Raw genomic sequence first — 18,995 nt, 5'->3', positions numbered from 1 at the left:
CACCAGCAATTTGTAAAGATTTTAAACAAGTGGCAAAAACTAAATTGGAGCAGTAGTTTGTGGCTTACCTCTAGAAACTTGCTGGACCCCTGATGCTTGTTCAGGCAATCTTCCAGGAAATTTCGGAGGGAATGGTGATGCTGATGCTGGAAATACATTCTCTGGAGTTTCTCCTTCTCTTGGTTTGCTAAATCTGAATACTTGAGCCTCATAACAGCGTCAGGGGTGGCACAGTTCAACAGGAGACATTTTGCTAAATCAAAGATCTCTTCTTCCTCGTTTTCACTAGCAGCAACTTTGATCTCCATCAATTCTTCGCTCTCGGACATCACTTTGTTCTCGTCATCACATATGTCCATTGACTCAATTCCTTGTTCTTTTCCAGCAATCTGTGTGTCCATTGCATCCCCCAACTGATCGTCAGCTACCTCTTTCTGTTCATTGGAATTTGACTCAAGGATTTTGTTTGGTTCATCTTCTTCCAGTGAGTTGCTTACTGCACCGGCTTCAACTTTTTCTGCTCTCCTTTCCAGTGCTTGCAAGATAGCGCTGGCACAGGCATCGCCATGGTAGCCGACAAAAATGTCAGATTGCTTGAAATCTGCTGAGGCCTCACCTGAGAATTCCTCCACCCACTCCTTCAGTTTGTGGAGAACCCTGTGCTGCCACGGTTCCAGGTCGGTACTCCTATCCACCCTGTGTTTTTCAAGCCTGTTGATGAGGGGCATGGGAAAGTGCTCATATACTTTCTTCTGGTCCTCTACTACCACCAGTCTAAAGTTTGTATGGACACGACATTTGACTCTGTGGGAGCCGAGACCGAGATCAACGTACTGCTGCTTACTGAGGTAAACATAGTACTGGTTCAAGGCATCGTACAAGCTTTCGTAAAGATTTTGCATGTTGAGGAGGATGACAGTACGCCCGGTCTCCATGCACGTTTTCACCCGGTTAACGTTACGACAGATTTGGGCATATTCCTGGTCCTTTGGGAATCCCGAGCCAAAGACTATTTCAGGTGGTGGATTGTCTCCTTTGGCAAAGATCTGTTGCTGAAGGATGGGGAGAGCTGCATTGTTGGTGGTCAGCAAAAGGAGGTAACGGCTCTCCTGGTTGGTGTCAAGGTCAAGATTCTTTTTCACCATTTGCAAGGTGCTTGGTCTGGGAATTTCCATTAGGTTTTGGAGAACCTCTTGGAAAAATATGACAGGGTCAAAACCTTCTGGTTGTCCACTGAAGTTACGCAAGATGGCCTCTACCAAGTGTCCACCATCTGGCTCGTGTTGTGTTGATTTGACCACGGCAAAGAGCATTTTGACGAGGCTGTAATAATCCCTTAGACCAAAGAACTGATTCTTTGTGGTCTCTTTACATATGCTCAAGAAGGCCTTTGCCAAAGATGGGAACAGGTGTTTGATTTTCAGGAGAATTGGGTTTGAGGATGAACAAATTCCCTTGGCAGTTTCCACAAGTTCATCCTCACTCGGATCCCATCTCGACACAAATATTCCTCTGTTCATCTTTGCTGGGTCAAGAGCCCAGTTGGAAATGCCAACAAAGCCGACTTTCATGTGTGGATCTGGCTTGTCATTGTCAATGCAACCATCCTCCAAGAGAGGATGGAGGGTCTTCAGGGGCATCTGAGGAGAATCTTCTGCGAGTCCTATCTCATCAAGCACCACCACAGATACATACTCGTCCATGTTTTTGTCCTTCTGGAAACGGGCACAGTTCTTGAATGTCCCTATGATGCCTTCCGGACTTGAGTGAGGACTGCACTGGAAGGAAACCATATGAACTTGCTTGAGTTTCTTGAATAGTTCACAGTGGGAGGTCTGGCCCTGCATGGCATCAGCCACCACTGTTTTAGCAAGCGACTTAGAGCTGCCTGGCTTGCCAACCAGAAAGAGTGGGATCCTGAGCTCAATGCAAACCACCATGAGAAACACATTCTCTTTGAGTGCAACATTTTTGGCTATGGTCTCCCTTGTCTGAATGTTCTGAAGAAAGAAGTCCTGACAGGATGAAATCTCTTCCTGCAATGCTATTGGATAGCAGAGAGGGTCTGGGAAGTACTGACAAATTACAGAGAGGTACTTCTCTTTGTCTACCAGAGATGGGTAGTAGCAGACTCCAACTGAAAGAATCAAGCACTTCAGTGCTTTATGAGCCTCACTGAGATGAGAGCAGTTGTTAAAAAGGACCTCGCTATGCTGGTAAAACCAAACTAGCACTTTCATAGACCTCTCCACATCTCTGAGACTCACAAAACTGCACTCATTTTTCTGACTTCGCATGTATTTCTGTGAGTCTGCCAGCACATTTGAAATGATGTCCTTGCAGACCTCTGGCAAACGATGGTTGACAACTTGCTTCTGGACAATCTGTTTGATGTAGGAAAGTTCAGTTGAATCACTCAGCTGACCAAAGTCCCACACCAAAGAAGCCATGCTTGGAGGCAGAGGATGAACCCTGTACACCAGCTGTCGCAGAGGGACTTTGCCGAGGCGGTCTTCTGTTTCATCTGCCTTCACCCTGTATCCTAAACCAGCACGTTCCAAACGTTTCACCATTTCAGGTGAGTGCTTCCTGTAAGGATTGCAAGCAACTATTATTTTCAAGCCACTGTCTGCTTTCAGGGGTTCCCCTTTCATTGATTGGTCACACAGGATTTCCTTGATGGCAAAAATGGCCTCTGTGGTGTTGCCTTCGTCGAGGAACAAAATGGTGTCCATCTTGTGCATTCTACGGTTCTTTGCGGCAAGTATCTCTGCCTCCCTCACCTTTCTGTAGATCATCTCTGCTGTTGTTCCACCATGTACCTTGACAAGTACCATGTTCTCCACTGGTTTTTCCTCCCTCTGCAGAGCACACAGGAAACGGACTAATCTGGTTTTCCCACAGCCGGTCTCTCCCATGATAACAACTGGAATTCCACACCGGAATCTCATGTGTATGGCCAACATCTTCATCACATTGTCAGCAGTGAGCTCATATGTTCGGTCTGGATCAAATGTTCTGTCCGTTATTCCTTTGTTTGCACCGACAACGCAGGAAATCCTTTTGATTTTGTCAGTACGTGGCAAATTATCAAAGTTTTCAGTGAGAGAGATCCTTTGCCTTTCCAAACCCTCAAAAAGGTTTTGTGACATCACGTTTTCTATCAGGACCTTGTGGCTTTGAGGGTCAACTGCATTGAGCGTGTTTTGCCTCTGACATATCACATTAAAGCCGAGGAAAGACATTGAGAATCGGTCTGCATTAAAGAAAATGTACGGATGAGACTCATTTTCCCAATGCTTACGAATTGTCAGACGGGCAAGAAGGTCATCCTTGCGGCTTTCATCAGATGTATTCAGAGACGGCGAGGCAAAATCTCTTGACATTAGGATCATGAACTTCACAATGAATCCCTTGAAACCAGGCAGCTGGTCTGCCAGATAATTTGGATCACAGAAAACTGAGTTCTCACAGTCTTTCAGTTGCACATTGAGGAACCAGGAGAAGTTCTTCAGCTCAGCCCAAGATGGATCTTGCATTCCACAGTATTTCAGAAATTGATTGACACAATCGATGGGATCCCCCTTTGTGGATCCCTCCTGGTAGTTAAAACGATCCAGATTCTGATTGTTGCTGTAGAGCTTTAGGTATTGATAGGGTCTTTGAACCCCCTCACTGCAAAACTCCTGCTCATCCATGAGTGGATCAAAGGTCTGTTTTGACAACACCCGACTACTGGCCAACAACTCCTTCACCTCTTTTGGAGGTCTACAATTGATGGTAGGCAGAATGTCAAGAAGTCCAAGCTTCATCTGTGTGAGCAAATTAAACACAGATTTAGAAAATCAATGGCAGCCTGAGGTCATTTTGAGAATTTCGCTTTAATTTGCATTTTAATGCTTATATTTGGTTTAGCTATAGAATTAAACAGACATTCCTTGTCAAATAAACAGCGGGATGGTCAGAGTGGTGGCCATTTCACTTCCATAAAACCTAAACCAACTTGCTGTAAGTCGCGGACTCACCGAGTTGAGGTTTTACAGTAACAACTACAATCGGCAGTAGAGTAGTAACGTTATGAGGCGTAGATAGCCAGAGGAAAACTTCATGCTTCATCCACAAACTTTTGTCACAGCGTAGGATCGCCCATTGCTATCGCAAGATGATGTAACCAGTGTAGCAATAAGGCATGCTGGAATTAACAAGCTAGCTGGCTAGCTAGCCATCTAGCAGGCAGCTGGCTAGTTACCAAGCTTGCTAATTCCACGATGCTTTAATGTAACACTGGTTACAGATAATGAGCCCAACCACGGGCTGGTGTCCAGCGGCAGGACTTGGTCTGACAGTCCCTCCGCCTCACTTCTCGCCGCTCTGGAAAAGGACAGCTACCTAGCTAACTAGCTAGCCATCCGTCTCTGGCGCTGCATTTCCTGGAGAGCCGCTACAACACTTTATGGCCCCGCTGACGTCAAGTCAACAACCGCCATTTTCTTTTGTACCCCAGAAAATAGTACAATGTCAATTCTACTCAAGCTCTATTTCTATGGTTTTGGAATTTGTTTACAACCTAACCTAACCTTACATACCTCTTTTGGCTGGTTTTGAGAGGATTTGTTTGTTCTCAGGACTTCAACGGTGGTCAAATGAGCGACATTTCTTCTCCACAGCATGCCATGGCTGTCGCTCAAACAGCCCAGCACTAACAGATGGAACAGGAGCTCATCCAGACCTGAACGAACCTGACAGGAAACAAAAGTGAAGGAGAAGACTGTCAAGTACAAGCAACGACAGAACAAGTGATCTGCAGAGAATGTATACTTACTCCAGCGGTGTCAATGTGCAGGAGAACAGGGTCCTGCTCTCTCAAGGGTGCCAGTTTCTCCGATAGACTCTTAATCAAAGAGTCTATATCAACACATGGCTCAATCAGTCTGATCCTGATATGATTTGCTCTGGGAGATTTCTGCTGGAACTTCTCAAACAAACGATCCACATAAAGGGATTTCCCTATTGATTGACAAAAAAATGCATTCTGTCAAGAAAAATATGCCATGCCCTTATGTTTAATTTAATTTTGTAACAATTTCACGCGAAATATATTAACAAAACAACACTGTTTTTACAAACTAATAATATTCTACCCCTATTGATTAAGCATTTTCAGGGTCACCCTTACCAACTGCAGGGCGTACAGATGACACCGTCCAGACTGAGAGCTGATCTGGAGAAACCTGGGCGACGGGGCTTTGTGGGGATGTGTTTTGTGTGAAGTGGCGATGTAGATATTTCCGAGCAGTTTCTGCTGTTAGACTCACACCAGCTTGTACTTTGTCATTGCTAAAGTAAGAGGGCACATATCTGTGCTGGTGCTCCACCGGACTGACTATGATCAAGCGATAATGTGGATTCCCGCATCTCTGAAGACCCTCGAAGAGCTCCCCCGAGGCCACACTGACATCATATCCCAACAGCCCTGGATTGACGAGAGAGTATATCTTCTGGCAGTTTCTAGCGGCGCCTTGGCCGAGAGCTCGCCGGAGAAAGATCTCCACCTCCTCCTCTGTGGTTTCCCCTCTGCAGACTAGAACCTCGTCAGTAGACGGCAGAGGCTGCTCTGGATTCTGCATGTAAAAAGACAGGACGGTGGTGAAAACTTCTACATCGGGACAAAGCACAAGATTGGGCCTCCCCTCCTGGAGGACTGGGGGAAGGTTCCTGATCATGTGCTGCTGGTTCGTTTCAGAGAGGCACGACAGAAAGTGGGCCAGAGACGAGATGTCCAAGTACTCATTGAGGTACTCCGGCATGTCGTCCTTGAATTTACACCACAGTTCTTCAAGACTGTCCTCAATGAGTAGTGAGCCCTCTGCGGCATCCTCATTGAATTCCGTTAAATCATCATCTTCGTCCTCTGAAGAAAACTCCATCAAATCTTCCATGTCCTCTTCGCCGTGCCCTGGTGAAGCTGGCATTAAGTCCAAAGGAACGAACACCAATTGATCTTCGTTGTCAAACTCAACATCTTCTGGTTCATCAGGCGTTGAGGTCCGACTTGCTGCATTAGTGTAAGCGACTCTGACATCAGTTAGAGTGCACTGAGGCTTTATGGGAAAAAGCAAAAGCCATAACTGTGGAGGAACTGGCGCCTGCCGGTGACACACTTTGTGTATCCAGTGGCACAGGTACACCATCTGCTCTGAGGTGTAGTGGTTCAGCAAGTTGAAGTTGGAGCGCATCTCACCGATGAAGGAGCGCCATTCCTTTTGGCAGCTATCCATGGAGTGAGCCAGCGTTTGCAGCCGCTCGGTCACCTCGCCGTCGTACGCCATCTCTTTACCCTGCAGGGATAAGAAGGTGGCTTTGATGCACGGCTGATGTTGTGGGCAGCACTGGACCTCAGCATGCCAATCCCTGAAGAGCATGTTGCCAGACGTTTGCATCTGAAGAAGGATGGTGCCCAGTCGCTGAACTCCTTCAAAAACCTAGAGAGCAGGAGAGTAAGGATTAACAAAGTTAATCTCAAAAGATAAACAAGACCACACACTTTGGTCTTAGAGGCCTTTGCACGCTTTTTTCTTTGTGTGATTAATACGCTTGTCAGGTTAATTTTCTGAGCTTTCGTATCGCGAATAAAGGCATCAACCAATCACGTTGTGCGGAACATATTAAAATGTTCACTATAGTGTACAACAACACGGAGTCTCCGTAGTCCAAACCAGGACGTCTGGTCACCGTATGATGAACTTACTGTAAAACTACCGTAAATCACAAAATATTCATCCTGAGCTACTTTAATGTAATTTAATCACTTAAGAAAATAAAATGACCTGTTGGATGAGAACATTTGTATCCATTTTTATTGATTTCTGTTGACATACAACATATTCGCTGTGGTTCAAAACATCCTCTGAATAACCTCTTGCAGAGAGTTACATAAAACACAGTCTTTAATAAATGCCACTGACCTCTGTGAACCTGTTGACTTGCTCTCGGCCGTGCTCCCCTTTGGACGACATGAGCATGAGTTTGTTCTGCAGCTCCAGCAGGTCCTCCAGCTTGTAGCGCTTCTCCTCTGAGTCGCTTTTCACTGTGACCGCCACCATGTTTTGTAGACATCTCTGCAAGCAAGTGTCATAAAGAAATCATAAATATCTATATAATATTTTTTGGGACGGAAGTTTAAATTACAAAACATATATCAGCACAAGGGCAATTATCCTTCTTCTGCCGTCCACACATTTTTCAAAGTAGGTTAAGTGTGCACACAAGAGCAATGGAAAATATGTCAGAGGGAGACTTGAAAGGAAATAGAATAAAAATCAGGGGTTTTACATATTTGACGCACTTGGTTCAGAATTTAATTTCTGAAGAGGAAGAGAAGAAGTAAACCTTTCCAGAACATGAATGTCATTTACTTTATCTCTACTCGTGTATCTTGAGGGTTTCAGGAAGTAACCAGCGTCTTGTGAGTGTTTTTCAAAATGCCAAACACGTAATCCTCATGACGCCTCACCTGAAAAACTATATTTCCTGAAATCAATGTGGAAAATTGCGGATGTTAAGTATGTTCTTTAATGCTTTGTGAGACTCTGAGGCTTTGCATTTCTGAACTTTACTCACATCTAACCAGAGATTTTCTTCTCGTTCCCATTTCTCTATAATGCATTCTGTAGTGAGGGATTTTTGTCAAAAGGCTTTTCAAAAATAGAAAAAGATAACACTTTTTTTTTTATCATAGTTTATTCTCACTATCGGATCATCAACGTCTCTTTTATTTTAATGTTCCAAGATCACATTCTTTCCTCAGGTCCTTTAAATGTCCCTTCTCTGTGGACTTCTCCTTTAATGACAGACTAACCTTCTCCGTGTTGTGAGCAGACCATCCGATGTGATAAACTCCGTGAGCATTGATGGAAGAAGCCAGGGAGAGGGAGGACTGCTCCACAGAGCCGTGGGTCTCCTTCAGTGCTTTCAGCCAGCTCAGCAAGCGAGTCGACTCTCTCTGGAAAAACAAAGGCATCGTTATCACTCCGCCACAGTAACGGGGGGGGCTTCATGTTACCGCAACACGGGAGAGGTCATTACCAATTTGTCTGCCAGCTTCTCGTCTCTCTTCTGGGTGTCCCACACCTGCTGAGCACACCTCATGAACTCCTCAAAGCCGGCGTGATCGGGGAGGGCGTAGAGCAGAGGGGCGTAGCCCATCACCGCGTCGTGGAAACAGGCCACCTGGTCGATCTCCGTGTCGTTCTCTCCGGCAGATATGGAAGCTAAGTCGACGTACACCTTCACGTCGCTCATATCTGTTAAAGGGGGCAGAGAGGTGAGCAGGCAGGCGTCGTCTGCAGAACTAACACAATATAGTTATTTTTGTTCCGCTCACCTTTCAGGTTCTCTTTGACCCAGCAGACCAGAGTGTGGCTGGCTAGAAACTCCTCCAGGCAGGCGGTGTGCTGCTTGGTGACGGTGGAGAGTCGCCGTTTGGCACGAAACAGCTCGTCGCTGAGGGACCCCAGGGCCCTCTGCTTAAATGTGTCTTCTTCCTGGTTTCAGGATTCAAAGATTAAACATTTTCTTCAAGAGAATATCAAGAGAAAAACAGTTTTCTCCTGACATTTCCTTATTATTATTGTGTTCCAAATGTCACTCTTCACCTCCTGCTATTCATTCACTATTTGTGAAATTTGTGAAAGAAAGAGTATGCTTTCTTATGGCAACAACTTTGTAGGTCAACAGATCAGGAGACTCACCAGCTGGCTCAGAGTGTCGATTTCTGTGAAGTTCCCAGAAAGATTCATTTTTTCAGCGATCTTCAGTATCGCACCGGCTGCAGCCGCTGCCTCGTGCAGCTGTCGATACTCCTGGACCTGATCCAGTCTCGGCTCCACCCAGCTCTCCTCGGGTTTGGACCGTCCTGACTCGCAAACCGTCTCGGACATCAGACTCAGCTCAATCTTCAGCAGCTTCCCGTCTCCCTGGTCGCCAGAATCCACCAAAACCTGATCCAGCTGCTTGAAAGTGATGTTCGCGTTCGCGAAGCTGGCGCCGAGTTCACAGAAGTCCGTCAGCAGCGGCTTCCAGATGTTTTCACAGATCTGTGTTAGGCTGACTGGAAGAGGAGACGAGCCGCTTTGCCTCCTTGACGCCCAAGACGCGGCCCCCTCGACCCAGCGGGACAAGATCAGGTTGCTGTGATGCAGTTTGAGCATCTCACTGGACATCTTCAGGACATCCATGCTGGTTTTATACCAGAGGACCTGGGAGGGGCCCGGCTTCCCCAGCTTCCCCTCAGCATCAAAGGACTGAACCAGCACCAGTTCGTTCAGGCTCACCAGCTGGAGATCTGCACTGTGCTGCTTCTCCAGAGGAGACATCTCAGGAACTGGTTACATAAGAACCGGGTTACTGAAGAAAACCGCCCATAAACCCACAAAACACAACAAAGTTCTCTCACTTAAAGGACCAGTGTGTAGCATTCCAGGGGGTTTATTAAATTAAATATAATATTCATACCTATGTTTTCATTATGAATAGTTATAGATAGCTTAGAATAAGACCTTCATATCTACATAGGGAGCGGGAGGCGGAGTCCGCCATGTTGCATCGCCATGTTTCTACGGGAGCCCAGAACGGACAAACCAAACACTTACCCAAAGGTCGGGCTAAGCAATAATTCAAGATGACAATTTATTGTCTTTCAATTTTCAAGCTTTATAAATTTACCTTTGCGCAACACTCATTTTTCTGATTCATCCCGGTGTACTTTTGTGACGGCGTTACCACGGTTTTGCACTCGGCGGCTCATTTTACTGCACCGCACCTCTAGATGGCACTAAATCCTACACACTGGCCCTTTAACAGAATCTAAGTGGGCAAAGGGTTTCTCATGACTCACCTGTGATGCTTTCTGTAACCTTTGCTATCATCTTTATCAGCGTCTCCATTTCCTGTCTCCGCTGCATGAAAGAGTTCAAATCCATCTCTCTCCGAGACAAAACAGCGTCTGCATCGACGGGAACCGGCACACTTTTGGTGTTTTTCTTGTCTGTGGACGACACGATGCAGCCGTTATTGAATAACACCGTTTCATTTAGTAATCACGGAAGACTTATTCTGTGATGTTATCGCTCTTACACTGCTGATGAAGTCTCTTGAACTCCTTCTTATATTTCAGGCAGGTCTTCAGGTGTCCCAGGGGCACGTGTCCCTGCAGCAGAGAGTCCACCAGAGACTGCAGTGCAGACACACAGCTGTGGACGACCTGCCCCGCGGCGTCATCCACCCGGATCGACGTCCAATCACCTGGAAAACAACGACATCGTGACCATTACAAGCTGTTAACCTCAAGGAAACAAGCCGACAAATGAATAGATAAAGTAATGAATGAAATGAAGTACTGTGGGACAGCAGGTGGTTGATGGCGGACTGAGGATCGAGCAGCTGGACTACAGAGTTGTCTCTGAATCGAGCTGCTGATTCAACCACAACAGCAGACATGACAGCATCAGGAGGGTCCTTCATCTTCCTCATCAGGTCTCCCTCCTGCCCTCTCTGAACACATTAACGTAGCATCATTTATGTAGCTTTATCATTATAGTATTATTAAAATAACCCAATTCCATTTCTAGATTTTGGTCCATTTTTCTTCCGTAACACGTCGTCTTTCAGACTAGTGGAAAGAAAACATCCAAAAAACACATTTAGCTGTTTATTATACTACTTTGTTTATTTGCGTCTGTAGATTTCTCTTAAATTCACCAAAAGTTACCATTACACAATGCCTCATTAGCATATTTAAACAAAAATTTCAGAAAACTTGTAAAATAAAAAACAATCGTCTTAATCTCAGAAGTTTCATGTTGATATCTGTCCGTTAACTTTTTTACATTATTCACTTGTCTCCCCTTAAAGGAGGCTGTATTATTACTAGACATTTATATATGGTTATATTTATATGTACCTGGCAGATGTTCTTGATAGCAGACTGACACAACTCGTCGAAACACGTCCGTACAACATCGTCACTTTTCCTTATAGCTGCTGAGGACGACTGAAAGCAGCAGATCAGCACTCTGTCCTCCTCGCTGGCCTGCAGAGAAACCAGTTCAGACGTGCTGGAGAAGGGCAGCATTTACCTGCTGGCACTAGACTCCTGTAATCTACCTCAGATGTCACTAAAACAACACTAACGTCTATTTCACACTGATCAATAAACGGTCGCTGACCTGGGAGATCCTCTTCTTCAGTTCTCTTTTCAGGCTCGACGTCCAGCCGGAGGAAACTTCCTCAAGAGAGCAGTCGGCCTTCAGCAGCGCATCCCACATCTGATTCAACACAGTTATTACATCATCATAAATAAACATGGTCGCCATGTTCCTTTTGGTTTTCATAAAGAAATGAGGTCAATTCATCTGTTCGTTTTCAGAAGTAAAAATATTTGCAGCTCAAACACTGCAGACCAGAGGTTCCCGACATTCTGCAGCTTAGAGCTCATTTCTGATGGTAAAAGAAGTTTCTATACTATTCTACTTCTCTCTTGATTTATTACCTCAGTAAACATTGTAAACATGAGTTTATGGTCTCAATCTCTAGTTTCAAGTCTTCTTCAATACAGCATGATGTTCATTTAGTAAATGATGGTCCATTTAGAGTCAAACAGACCATAAAGCAGGGGATGCTTTTGGGGCGGGGCTACACAGTGATTGACAGGTCTCTACCAGAGACGTATACGGCGTCTCTACGTCACTCCTCCGTTTTACAAATAAGGTAAAAATCCTGTTCATTGGTTGCAAAACAACAACACGGCGATGCCAAAATCGCCGAATTCGAGGCTTCAAAACATCAGTCCACAAACCAAAGGGTGACGTCACAATGACTACATCCACGTCTTATATACAGTCTGTGGTTTGGGTACATAAAATCAGAGTGAAAGGGGTTCACACATAGCTGGGTTATTTGGGGTACAATAACTGAAGACCGTGTGCCTTAAATAGAGACGAAAGCTTCCTGTAAGAGCTTGTAAACCAGAAACCAAAGTCAACGGAATAAAAACATAAACTGCTGGTGAATATTCAGACTGCGTACCTCGATTTCCTTTGGATAGCTGAGAGATTTTGACGGCGTCACGAGGGGTTTCTGCAGCAGCTCATCGCTCCACGCTCTCATTCGCTGCTGCGCTGGCTTTAGATCGTCCAGGAGTTTCTGCTTCAAGGTCTCAAAGTCACCGTCTGAGGACTAAAAGACACAAAAAGGAATAAGTTAAAGTCCCACAATGAGGCTGAAGCAGCACATGATTAACAGACTTTTACCTCTTTCCTCAGCTTGGCAGCCAACATCTCTGCCAGTTTCACCACCAGCTGGTAGGAGAGAACCGCGGCCTCGTAACACTGGACGAGTCGCACGACTAGACACGTGTAGTTCAACACTCCGATGCTGCTCATCAAGGCTGGCTTGATGTTTCCACCTTCCATCATTCTGCAGACACGAAGCAAACAGTTACAGGGAGCAAACCAACAGCACGGTGCATCAGAGGGGATGTTTCAGACGTCCTCACCCGTCCTTCTCTCTGTCGAGCTGCTGCAGTATGTGGGTCAGGGTTTTCTGAGCGTGCTGCACGTAGAAAAAAACACCATAAAGGATCAAAGATAAAACTAAGCGTACTTTGAATGTTAAATATTGTCATATATGTATTTTCTGTCCCACCTTTGCATTCTCCTCTGCTCTGTTGTTGTCCCTCGACTCGCCACATTTTCTCAGTCTGTAAAGCAGACTCTGGATCAGCTGTTCTGCAGGTATTCCCGTCAGGTCTGAAAACTCAGGAAGATCCTCAAAAGCGACCAGAGAGGACCAGCTCATCAGGAGCAGAGGCGTCTCTTTAGCCGAAGGTAAGCGTGTCCGGATCAAACTCAGCACTCTCCTGTGAAAAGTGTTACTGAATGAATACGGTGTGATGCTAACGGTTCCCTCAACAAAAAGACAATACAATGTCTTTATTGGAAAGGTTGCTTTGAGACAAACTCACCTTCTCTTGTCAGGGCTGGACTGTATATTCTCCCTGAAACTGCAGAAATTGACCTTTTGAAGTCCTGACCAGTTCTCCTCCTCCACAGATGGACCGAGTCTCGCTGCGTCGGCTCCTCGGCTCCTGAGCTTGAAGAGCAGAGGAACGAGCAGGACGAGCTCCGACACCTTCTGCTGCGCACAGCGGTTCATCAGACCCAACACGGTGCTGACGGGACGACAGAGGAGAGTGAGACGGTGTTACACAAGGTTATACATTAACGCCTCAGATGAAGATCATGAGTAGGGATAACCCCCGAAACTCTGTTCTGAACGGGAACCGATTATACAGCAGTAAAAACCCGGAACATCGATGCAGTCTGGAGTTATCAGTTCAGTAAGTGTATCGATAAGGTACCGAACCGATAAGCAGTATGGACCCTAACGATACCGTCCCTACTCATGAGTGCCTTTAGGATGTCAGTCAGTGGATCTCCTTGAAGCTTTTGCTAGACTCACTTTTGTAGTTGTGGGAAAGAACTGAGCATCTGGTCCAGGTTTGTCTTGTCCGTTGCGGTCTCTGAGGACACCAGGAGACACAGCTCAGACCAGCCTTTCAGCCCAAGGTTGATGCTACAGCTTGTGGTGACCATGAACACAGACAGGCCCTGAGCGAGAGGACCGCTGCTCCTCCAGCCGTCGGGGAGTTTCTCCTTCGGCTCTCCTTTTAACATCTGAACCAAAGTCTCAGCAATCAGCTCTGATGTCTGTGAATAAAATAAAAACATGTGGTTACGGGTCGAATTTTGGATTCATTATAAAACGAATGCTTCTTGTTGCACCTACTATGACTATGGGAGGATGTGAACCGTCTGGGAATATCATCCTCGCGGGTGCAGAACCGAGACTCCAATTAAAATGCGTCAAGCTCTCACACAAGCTCTCGGTGCTCTGTTTGTCTGACGGGCACCACTTCTGGAAGATTCTGTCCAGCAGAGTCCTCGCTGAGGCCTGCCAGGCGGCTGATACCTCGTCACCTTTTGATTTCTGGAAGCCGAACATGCTACGGCCACTTTGCCAAAGACTTGTCTCGTGACAAGTGATGAATCCTTCGTAAAGGTGCACCTCTAGAAGAAACACGGGCCGGTTCATGTTAAAGACTCAGACCTACAGGTGTGTGTTGACGTGCTGACGGTAAATTACTTGCTTGTCTTACCTTTAATGTTTCGGTCGAATGGAATTTGAAAGTGTCTCTTGGTAATTCCTGAAATATCTTTGTGTCGCTGCTTTACTCCGTACCAATAAGTCCACCATTCGCCTCTCCTGAAGTCCTTTTCTTCAACGAAAAGACTTGCTTCTACCAGATATCCATGTTTTAGTCCACTAAAGTCAAAATAATGAACATTTGTTAATATCGTTGACAGTGTAAGAGGTGTAGTCACACACGGTCGGGACATTGATCCTGAATATACAATCAAGACAACCAGGGAGTCTGCAGGGCTTTAATCCAAGTCAGACACAAGACCTGACATCAAGACATCACAAGAACGTAAGTGACCATATCTGGACTGAGGAGGAGTGACGTAGAGACGCCGTATACGTCTCTGGTAGAGACCTGTCAATCACTGTGTAGCCCCGCCCTAAAGCATCCCCTGCTTTATGGTCTGTTTGACTCTAAATGGACCATCATGTACTAAATGAACATCATGCTGTATTGAAGAAGACTTGAAACTAGAGATTGAGACCATAAACTCATGTTTACAATGTTTACTGAGGTAATAAATCAAGAGAGAAGTAGAGTCATTTTCTCATAGACTTCTATAGGACCAGAGGAGTCGCCCCCTGGTGGACACTAGAGAGAATGCAGCTTTAACACATGAAGCTTTGACTTTAACTCTTCAGAACCGGAGGTTGTCACTTGGCTGCAAGAGAGCCAAGACCAAACAACTAACGATTATTCAAGAAATAATCGTTAGTTGTTTGGTCTATAAAATGTCTATAAATATTCAGTTTACTCTCACAGAGTAGGAAAGAAACCAGAAACTCACATTTAAGAAGCTGGAATCACAGAATTTTGACTTTTTTCTTTAAAAAACACCAGTTGACTAACCCTTTTGGCCATTTGCAGACAAGTTATAAACTGCTGCTGAATGTCGCGATCTGTGTCCATCTCCTATTTTGTAACTGTCATGTTGAAACAGGAATGTTCCCCTAGAAGTTAAAACACACTGTAGCTATACCGCCACTACTTTTAAGTCACTGTGAGGATGAAAATGGCCACAGGCTCTACACTGTTCATCTGATGTGAACGTAAACACCCTGAAATGAAAGCTGAGAGTCAAACAGTCAATACTCACACGAAATGCGTCATCTTTAAGGGTAAAGACCCTCCGTCATAACACAGCAGAAGCGTGTCCTGGTCTTGGGTGAAGCGAAACTTTTTGTCCAGCACAGCGTAGATGTGGAAGGTGAAGGCGGGAGCAGGAGCTCTCACTGGGCTTCGGTCGCTGATGAGAGAGAAGAAAACACGTTTATCGGAGGATCAGAGGATCAATCAGTGTTTAATGTAGCTGTGAAACTGAAGCCACGTTATAAAAACTCTCCACAGTCAGTGGAACAGAAGTCTGTGTGGAATCTTTTTTTTTATTTCACACAAAATGCATTCTCTTTTTCTCATTCATGCTCCACCACCCGACATTATATGGACCATTCCAACAGCGTCAAAGAGAGACGCTGGTTAACAACATGATCCATGATTGTGGTCCTTATCTGATCAGAGACCAGCGCTCCTGGTCTCCCCACAAACCGGTTCTCATGTTTTCAAATCAATCTGAAGCCTTTTGTCTGTTTGGTAACGAGAATAAAAGCACGACGTCTGGGTCGGCTTTGTTTAGAATGATCATTGTTTCATTTTATTGTAAATATTCTGCTATACAGTTCCACAGACTGTTTGAAGAGTTTTGATTGATGCACGCTAATTAAACAACCTGTGACACCGGTCTTACCGTTTAGTGTTTTTATCTGCAGCTCTGGAGGTTTCCTGACCTCCTCCCTCAGACGCAGCTTTGGCGTAGGACTTCGCTTTGGCATCTTTTTCAGCTTCGCCCGAGACTCCAGCTGTTGGACTCTCCTCTTTGGACTTGGACTCTTTCTCTGGGTTTTGGTCCTTGGCTGAATCCGAAGAAGCTCCGCCGTCGTCTGGACGTTCATTCTGCTTTACCGGCGTCTGAGCGGCGTCCTTCACTTTGGCCTCAGGTGTGCCTTCGTCTCGCTTCAGCTGCGTCTCGGCCTCGTTCTTCTTCGTCTCTCCGTCGCCTCGTTTTGCACCAGAGACGTCTGTCTGTGTTTCCTTGCTGCTCTGAAAAACAGCTGGAGTTTGTGTGAATTTGTCTGCACCTTTGTGTTTCCTCGTCTGAGTCTGAGCCGGCACCATCTTGGCGTCTTGTTCTCCCACAGTTTGCACGCTGTCTTCAGCTCCTGCGGGGACACCCTCCTCCGTCTGGCTGCCTGTGGCCTCCACCGCCTCCATCTCTCCTTCACTTTTCCCCTCAGCATCCTCTTTAACGCTGGAGACGCTCTTCCTTCTTCCTTGACTTCTCTTCTTCCTCCTCTCTTTGTCTTTGTTCTTCCTGCTGGAGCTGCCTGGTCCTCGTTCCTGGAACACAAACGTGATCTTAAACTGAGGATCTGGTTTTAAATTATTTCATGCTCTGAAACCTGTTCTCATGCATTTTTACCTTATTTCTTTTCCTGCGTTTTTTGGTCGCCACATCCTCCATCTTGTTGGATCCAGCGGTGCCGTGGGGGTCTCCTGCACCCTCCTCCATCTGTAGGGGACTCTCCTCCTCAGGGGAGTCCCTGGTCCCCTGTTATCTGTTATCAGTCTCTGGAAGTATAAACCACAGCAGCTACGTCCTCCACGTCCGAGTCAGGCTGTTCAGTCAGTAAGAGAGGGGCAATGAGAGACATGTTTACCAGCACAAGTCGTCATCTTTGTACTTTGTACTTTGTACAAGCATCAATGACTTTAATTGTGCATGAGTGGCATCATGCACAGTTTTTCATACTGTGCATGATGCCACTATCATAAACTAATTATGACACTGAGTTAGTCTGTAATACATCAACCCATTATTGTTAGTATCAATAAATATTATTATTTTATTACATATACTATGATTTGTTTCCAAATCAATAAAATATACTTTTATCTGAGCTAATTCCAGTAAGTTTGACGTTTCTTTAAGTCAAACAAACAGATGATTTTTATCATTCATAAATAACAATAATAAAATCAGAGTTGTGTTTACGACGTTGCTCAGCTTTTAATAATCTGCACTAAATATAAAACATAAGTGTTCTTGTTTCTTACCTTCTCAGTTTCAGGTAGACTCGGTCCGTCTGTCACAAACATTGAGGAAACGTTTGTTGTAATCGCCGTAACGTCCCGTATGTAACCTCAAGGGAGCGTCGACAAGTTCACACACTTCTCTGAAGTTGGCGGTTATTTCTCCACGTAAACTGTGTCAAAGCTGAAGTGTTGGTTCATAAAATCTGAGTCAACATTTAAATCCTCTTTGATATGTTTGTGGTTAAAATATCACCAGTTAATTCACGTTTTTCTGCCTCGATTAAGTATCTAATTTGACGACGGTCCCTAAAGCATAACGAGTCTTTTCAGTTTCATTTCTCAACAAACAAGAAACTTATGCTGCGTTCAGGGGCTCATCGGAAGTTTTCCGTTTCGATACCAGCAGTCTCGAAACCTATGACTTGTCCAGGTTTTAAATGATTTAGTATTTCAGTCAATTATATGTTGTTTTTTTTTAATCTAAAATGAGGTAATATATATATATATATATATATATATATATATATATATATATATATATATATATATATATATATATATATATATATATATATATATATATATTATATGTATATAACAAAAGCTAAATGTGACCTTGTGTTTCATCAAGGTATGCCAGCAGTGGAATTTAAACAATTATTATTTACATATTTAATACTACTTTATAGGCCTACATACAACCCACTAACAGATATATTGTACAAATATTTTTTCTTGTCATTTTTTCTATGCCATGGTTATATTTCTTGACTTTTGTAGGATTTGCTATTATTTTTCTCTTACTATCCAGCTGTGATCAGCTGATCCTCCGTCATCAGAAACAGACGTCACTTCACGTGAAGCAACTGAGGAGGAAACAGGAAATTGGACGACTTCACGAACAGTAAAATGTACATATTACAGTTTTTACTTGTTTTTCATATCTGTTACGTATTCAGTCGTTCTTCAAACTCGGTGCCGACTGATTTGGAACGATGTTTGAGTGCAGCTTGGACAACAACGGACGGATTATGTGGCTGAGATGACGAAGAATCGGTCATAATACACATTGCAACGTGCCGCAGGGGGGGGGGGGGGGGGGTGTTTCCATCAATGCCGATCGGAGCTGGATCCGATAAATACCGAGACTACTGCAGTCATTTGTCTGATGAGTGATCGTAACCTTTCCCACTAAAGACACAAGCCAGATGTTAGTGTCCAGTAGGAAATGGGCTTCCTGAGCACAACAAACACTTATTTCATACCTTATCATCCACTCTCGTCTTCTTTCATCTACTCAGCTTTCTTCAAATTGCAAGCAACATAATAAAAATGTTCAATAAAGTTAAACAAACAGGGAAACTCACATATCACGGAAAGTGCAAAAGGAATAAAAAAAGATACCGCAATGAACAGCTTCTCGTTTCATTTGGCAGAATGGTCTTGGGTCCATCCTTTTTTTAACTAAGCTCTCTTATTGTTTCCTTATTTTTAAATGAATGCTAGGTAATAAGCGCTTCCTAGCCAATAAAAACAAATACTAGGTGTGAAAGGAAACAATAGAGTAGCAGAAACATGCTGCACAGCTGCACAAGATAGATGCAATTAAAACCTCTTATATGATCAGAACAGAGTGACCTGTGCC

At 44.7% G+C, this 18,995-nt stretch overlaps 1 protein-coding gene across 1 annotated transcript in view; it reads right to left on the bottom strand.

Annotated features, from left to right (window-relative positions):
• Positions 1-17,414, bottom strand: part of rnf213b (ring finger protein 213b) — a 34,347-nt gene extending 16,933 nt beyond the window's left edge. Inside the window, exons 1-26 of the mRNA XM_079182423.1 lie at positions 17,372-17,414; positions 16,737-16,932; positions 16,005-16,654; positions 15,357-15,506; positions 14,216-14,382; positions 13,846-14,126; positions 13,519-13,766; positions 13,022-13,228; positions 12,703-12,916; positions 12,554-12,609; positions 12,309-12,474; positions 12,085-12,234; positions 11,226-11,324; positions 10,961-11,089; positions 10,398-10,551; positions 10,135-10,302; positions 9,896-10,045; positions 8,751-9,382; positions 8,384-8,543; positions 8,086-8,303; positions 7,859-8,002; positions 6,966-7,118; positions 5,177-6,482; positions 4,823-5,007; positions 4,587-4,739; positions 69-3,812 (exon numbers count right to left, since the gene is read on the bottom strand). Of these exons, the coding sequence (XP_079038549.1) occupies positions 69-3,812; positions 4,587-4,739; positions 4,823-5,007; positions 5,177-6,482; positions 6,966-7,118; positions 7,859-8,002; positions 8,086-8,303; positions 8,384-8,543; positions 8,751-9,382; positions 9,896-10,045; positions 10,135-10,302; positions 10,398-10,551; positions 10,961-11,089; positions 11,226-11,324; positions 12,085-12,234; positions 12,309-12,474; positions 12,554-12,609; positions 12,703-12,916; positions 13,022-13,228; positions 13,519-13,766; positions 13,846-14,126; positions 14,216-14,382; positions 15,357-15,506; positions 16,005-16,654; positions 16,737-16,826 (9,774 nt within the window). The 5' untranslated portion in view covers positions 16,827-16,932; positions 17,372-17,414. The remainder of the gene's footprint in view (positions 1-68; positions 3,813-4,586; positions 4,740-4,822; positions 5,008-5,176; positions 6,483-6,965; positions 7,119-7,858; positions 8,003-8,085; positions 8,304-8,383; positions 8,544-8,750; positions 9,383-9,895; positions 10,046-10,134; positions 10,303-10,397; positions 10,552-10,960; positions 11,090-11,225; positions 11,325-12,084; positions 12,235-12,308; positions 12,475-12,553; positions 12,610-12,702; positions 12,917-13,021; positions 13,229-13,518; positions 13,767-13,845; positions 14,127-14,215; positions 14,383-15,356; positions 15,507-16,004; positions 16,655-16,736; positions 16,933-17,371) is intronic.
• Positions 17,415-18,995: the final 1,581 nt, after the last annotated feature.

Source organism: Pholis gunnellus, assembly GCF_910591455.1.
Source record: "Pholis gunnellus genome assembly, chromosome: 21".
In the NCBI taxonomy this organism is placed as follows: domain Eukaryota; kingdom Metazoa; phylum Chordata; class Actinopteri; order Perciformes; family Pholidae; genus Pholis; species Pholis gunnellus.
The sequence above is the reverse complement of the archived record's forward strand: the minus strand, read 5'-3'. Positions and strand labels throughout refer to the sequence as shown.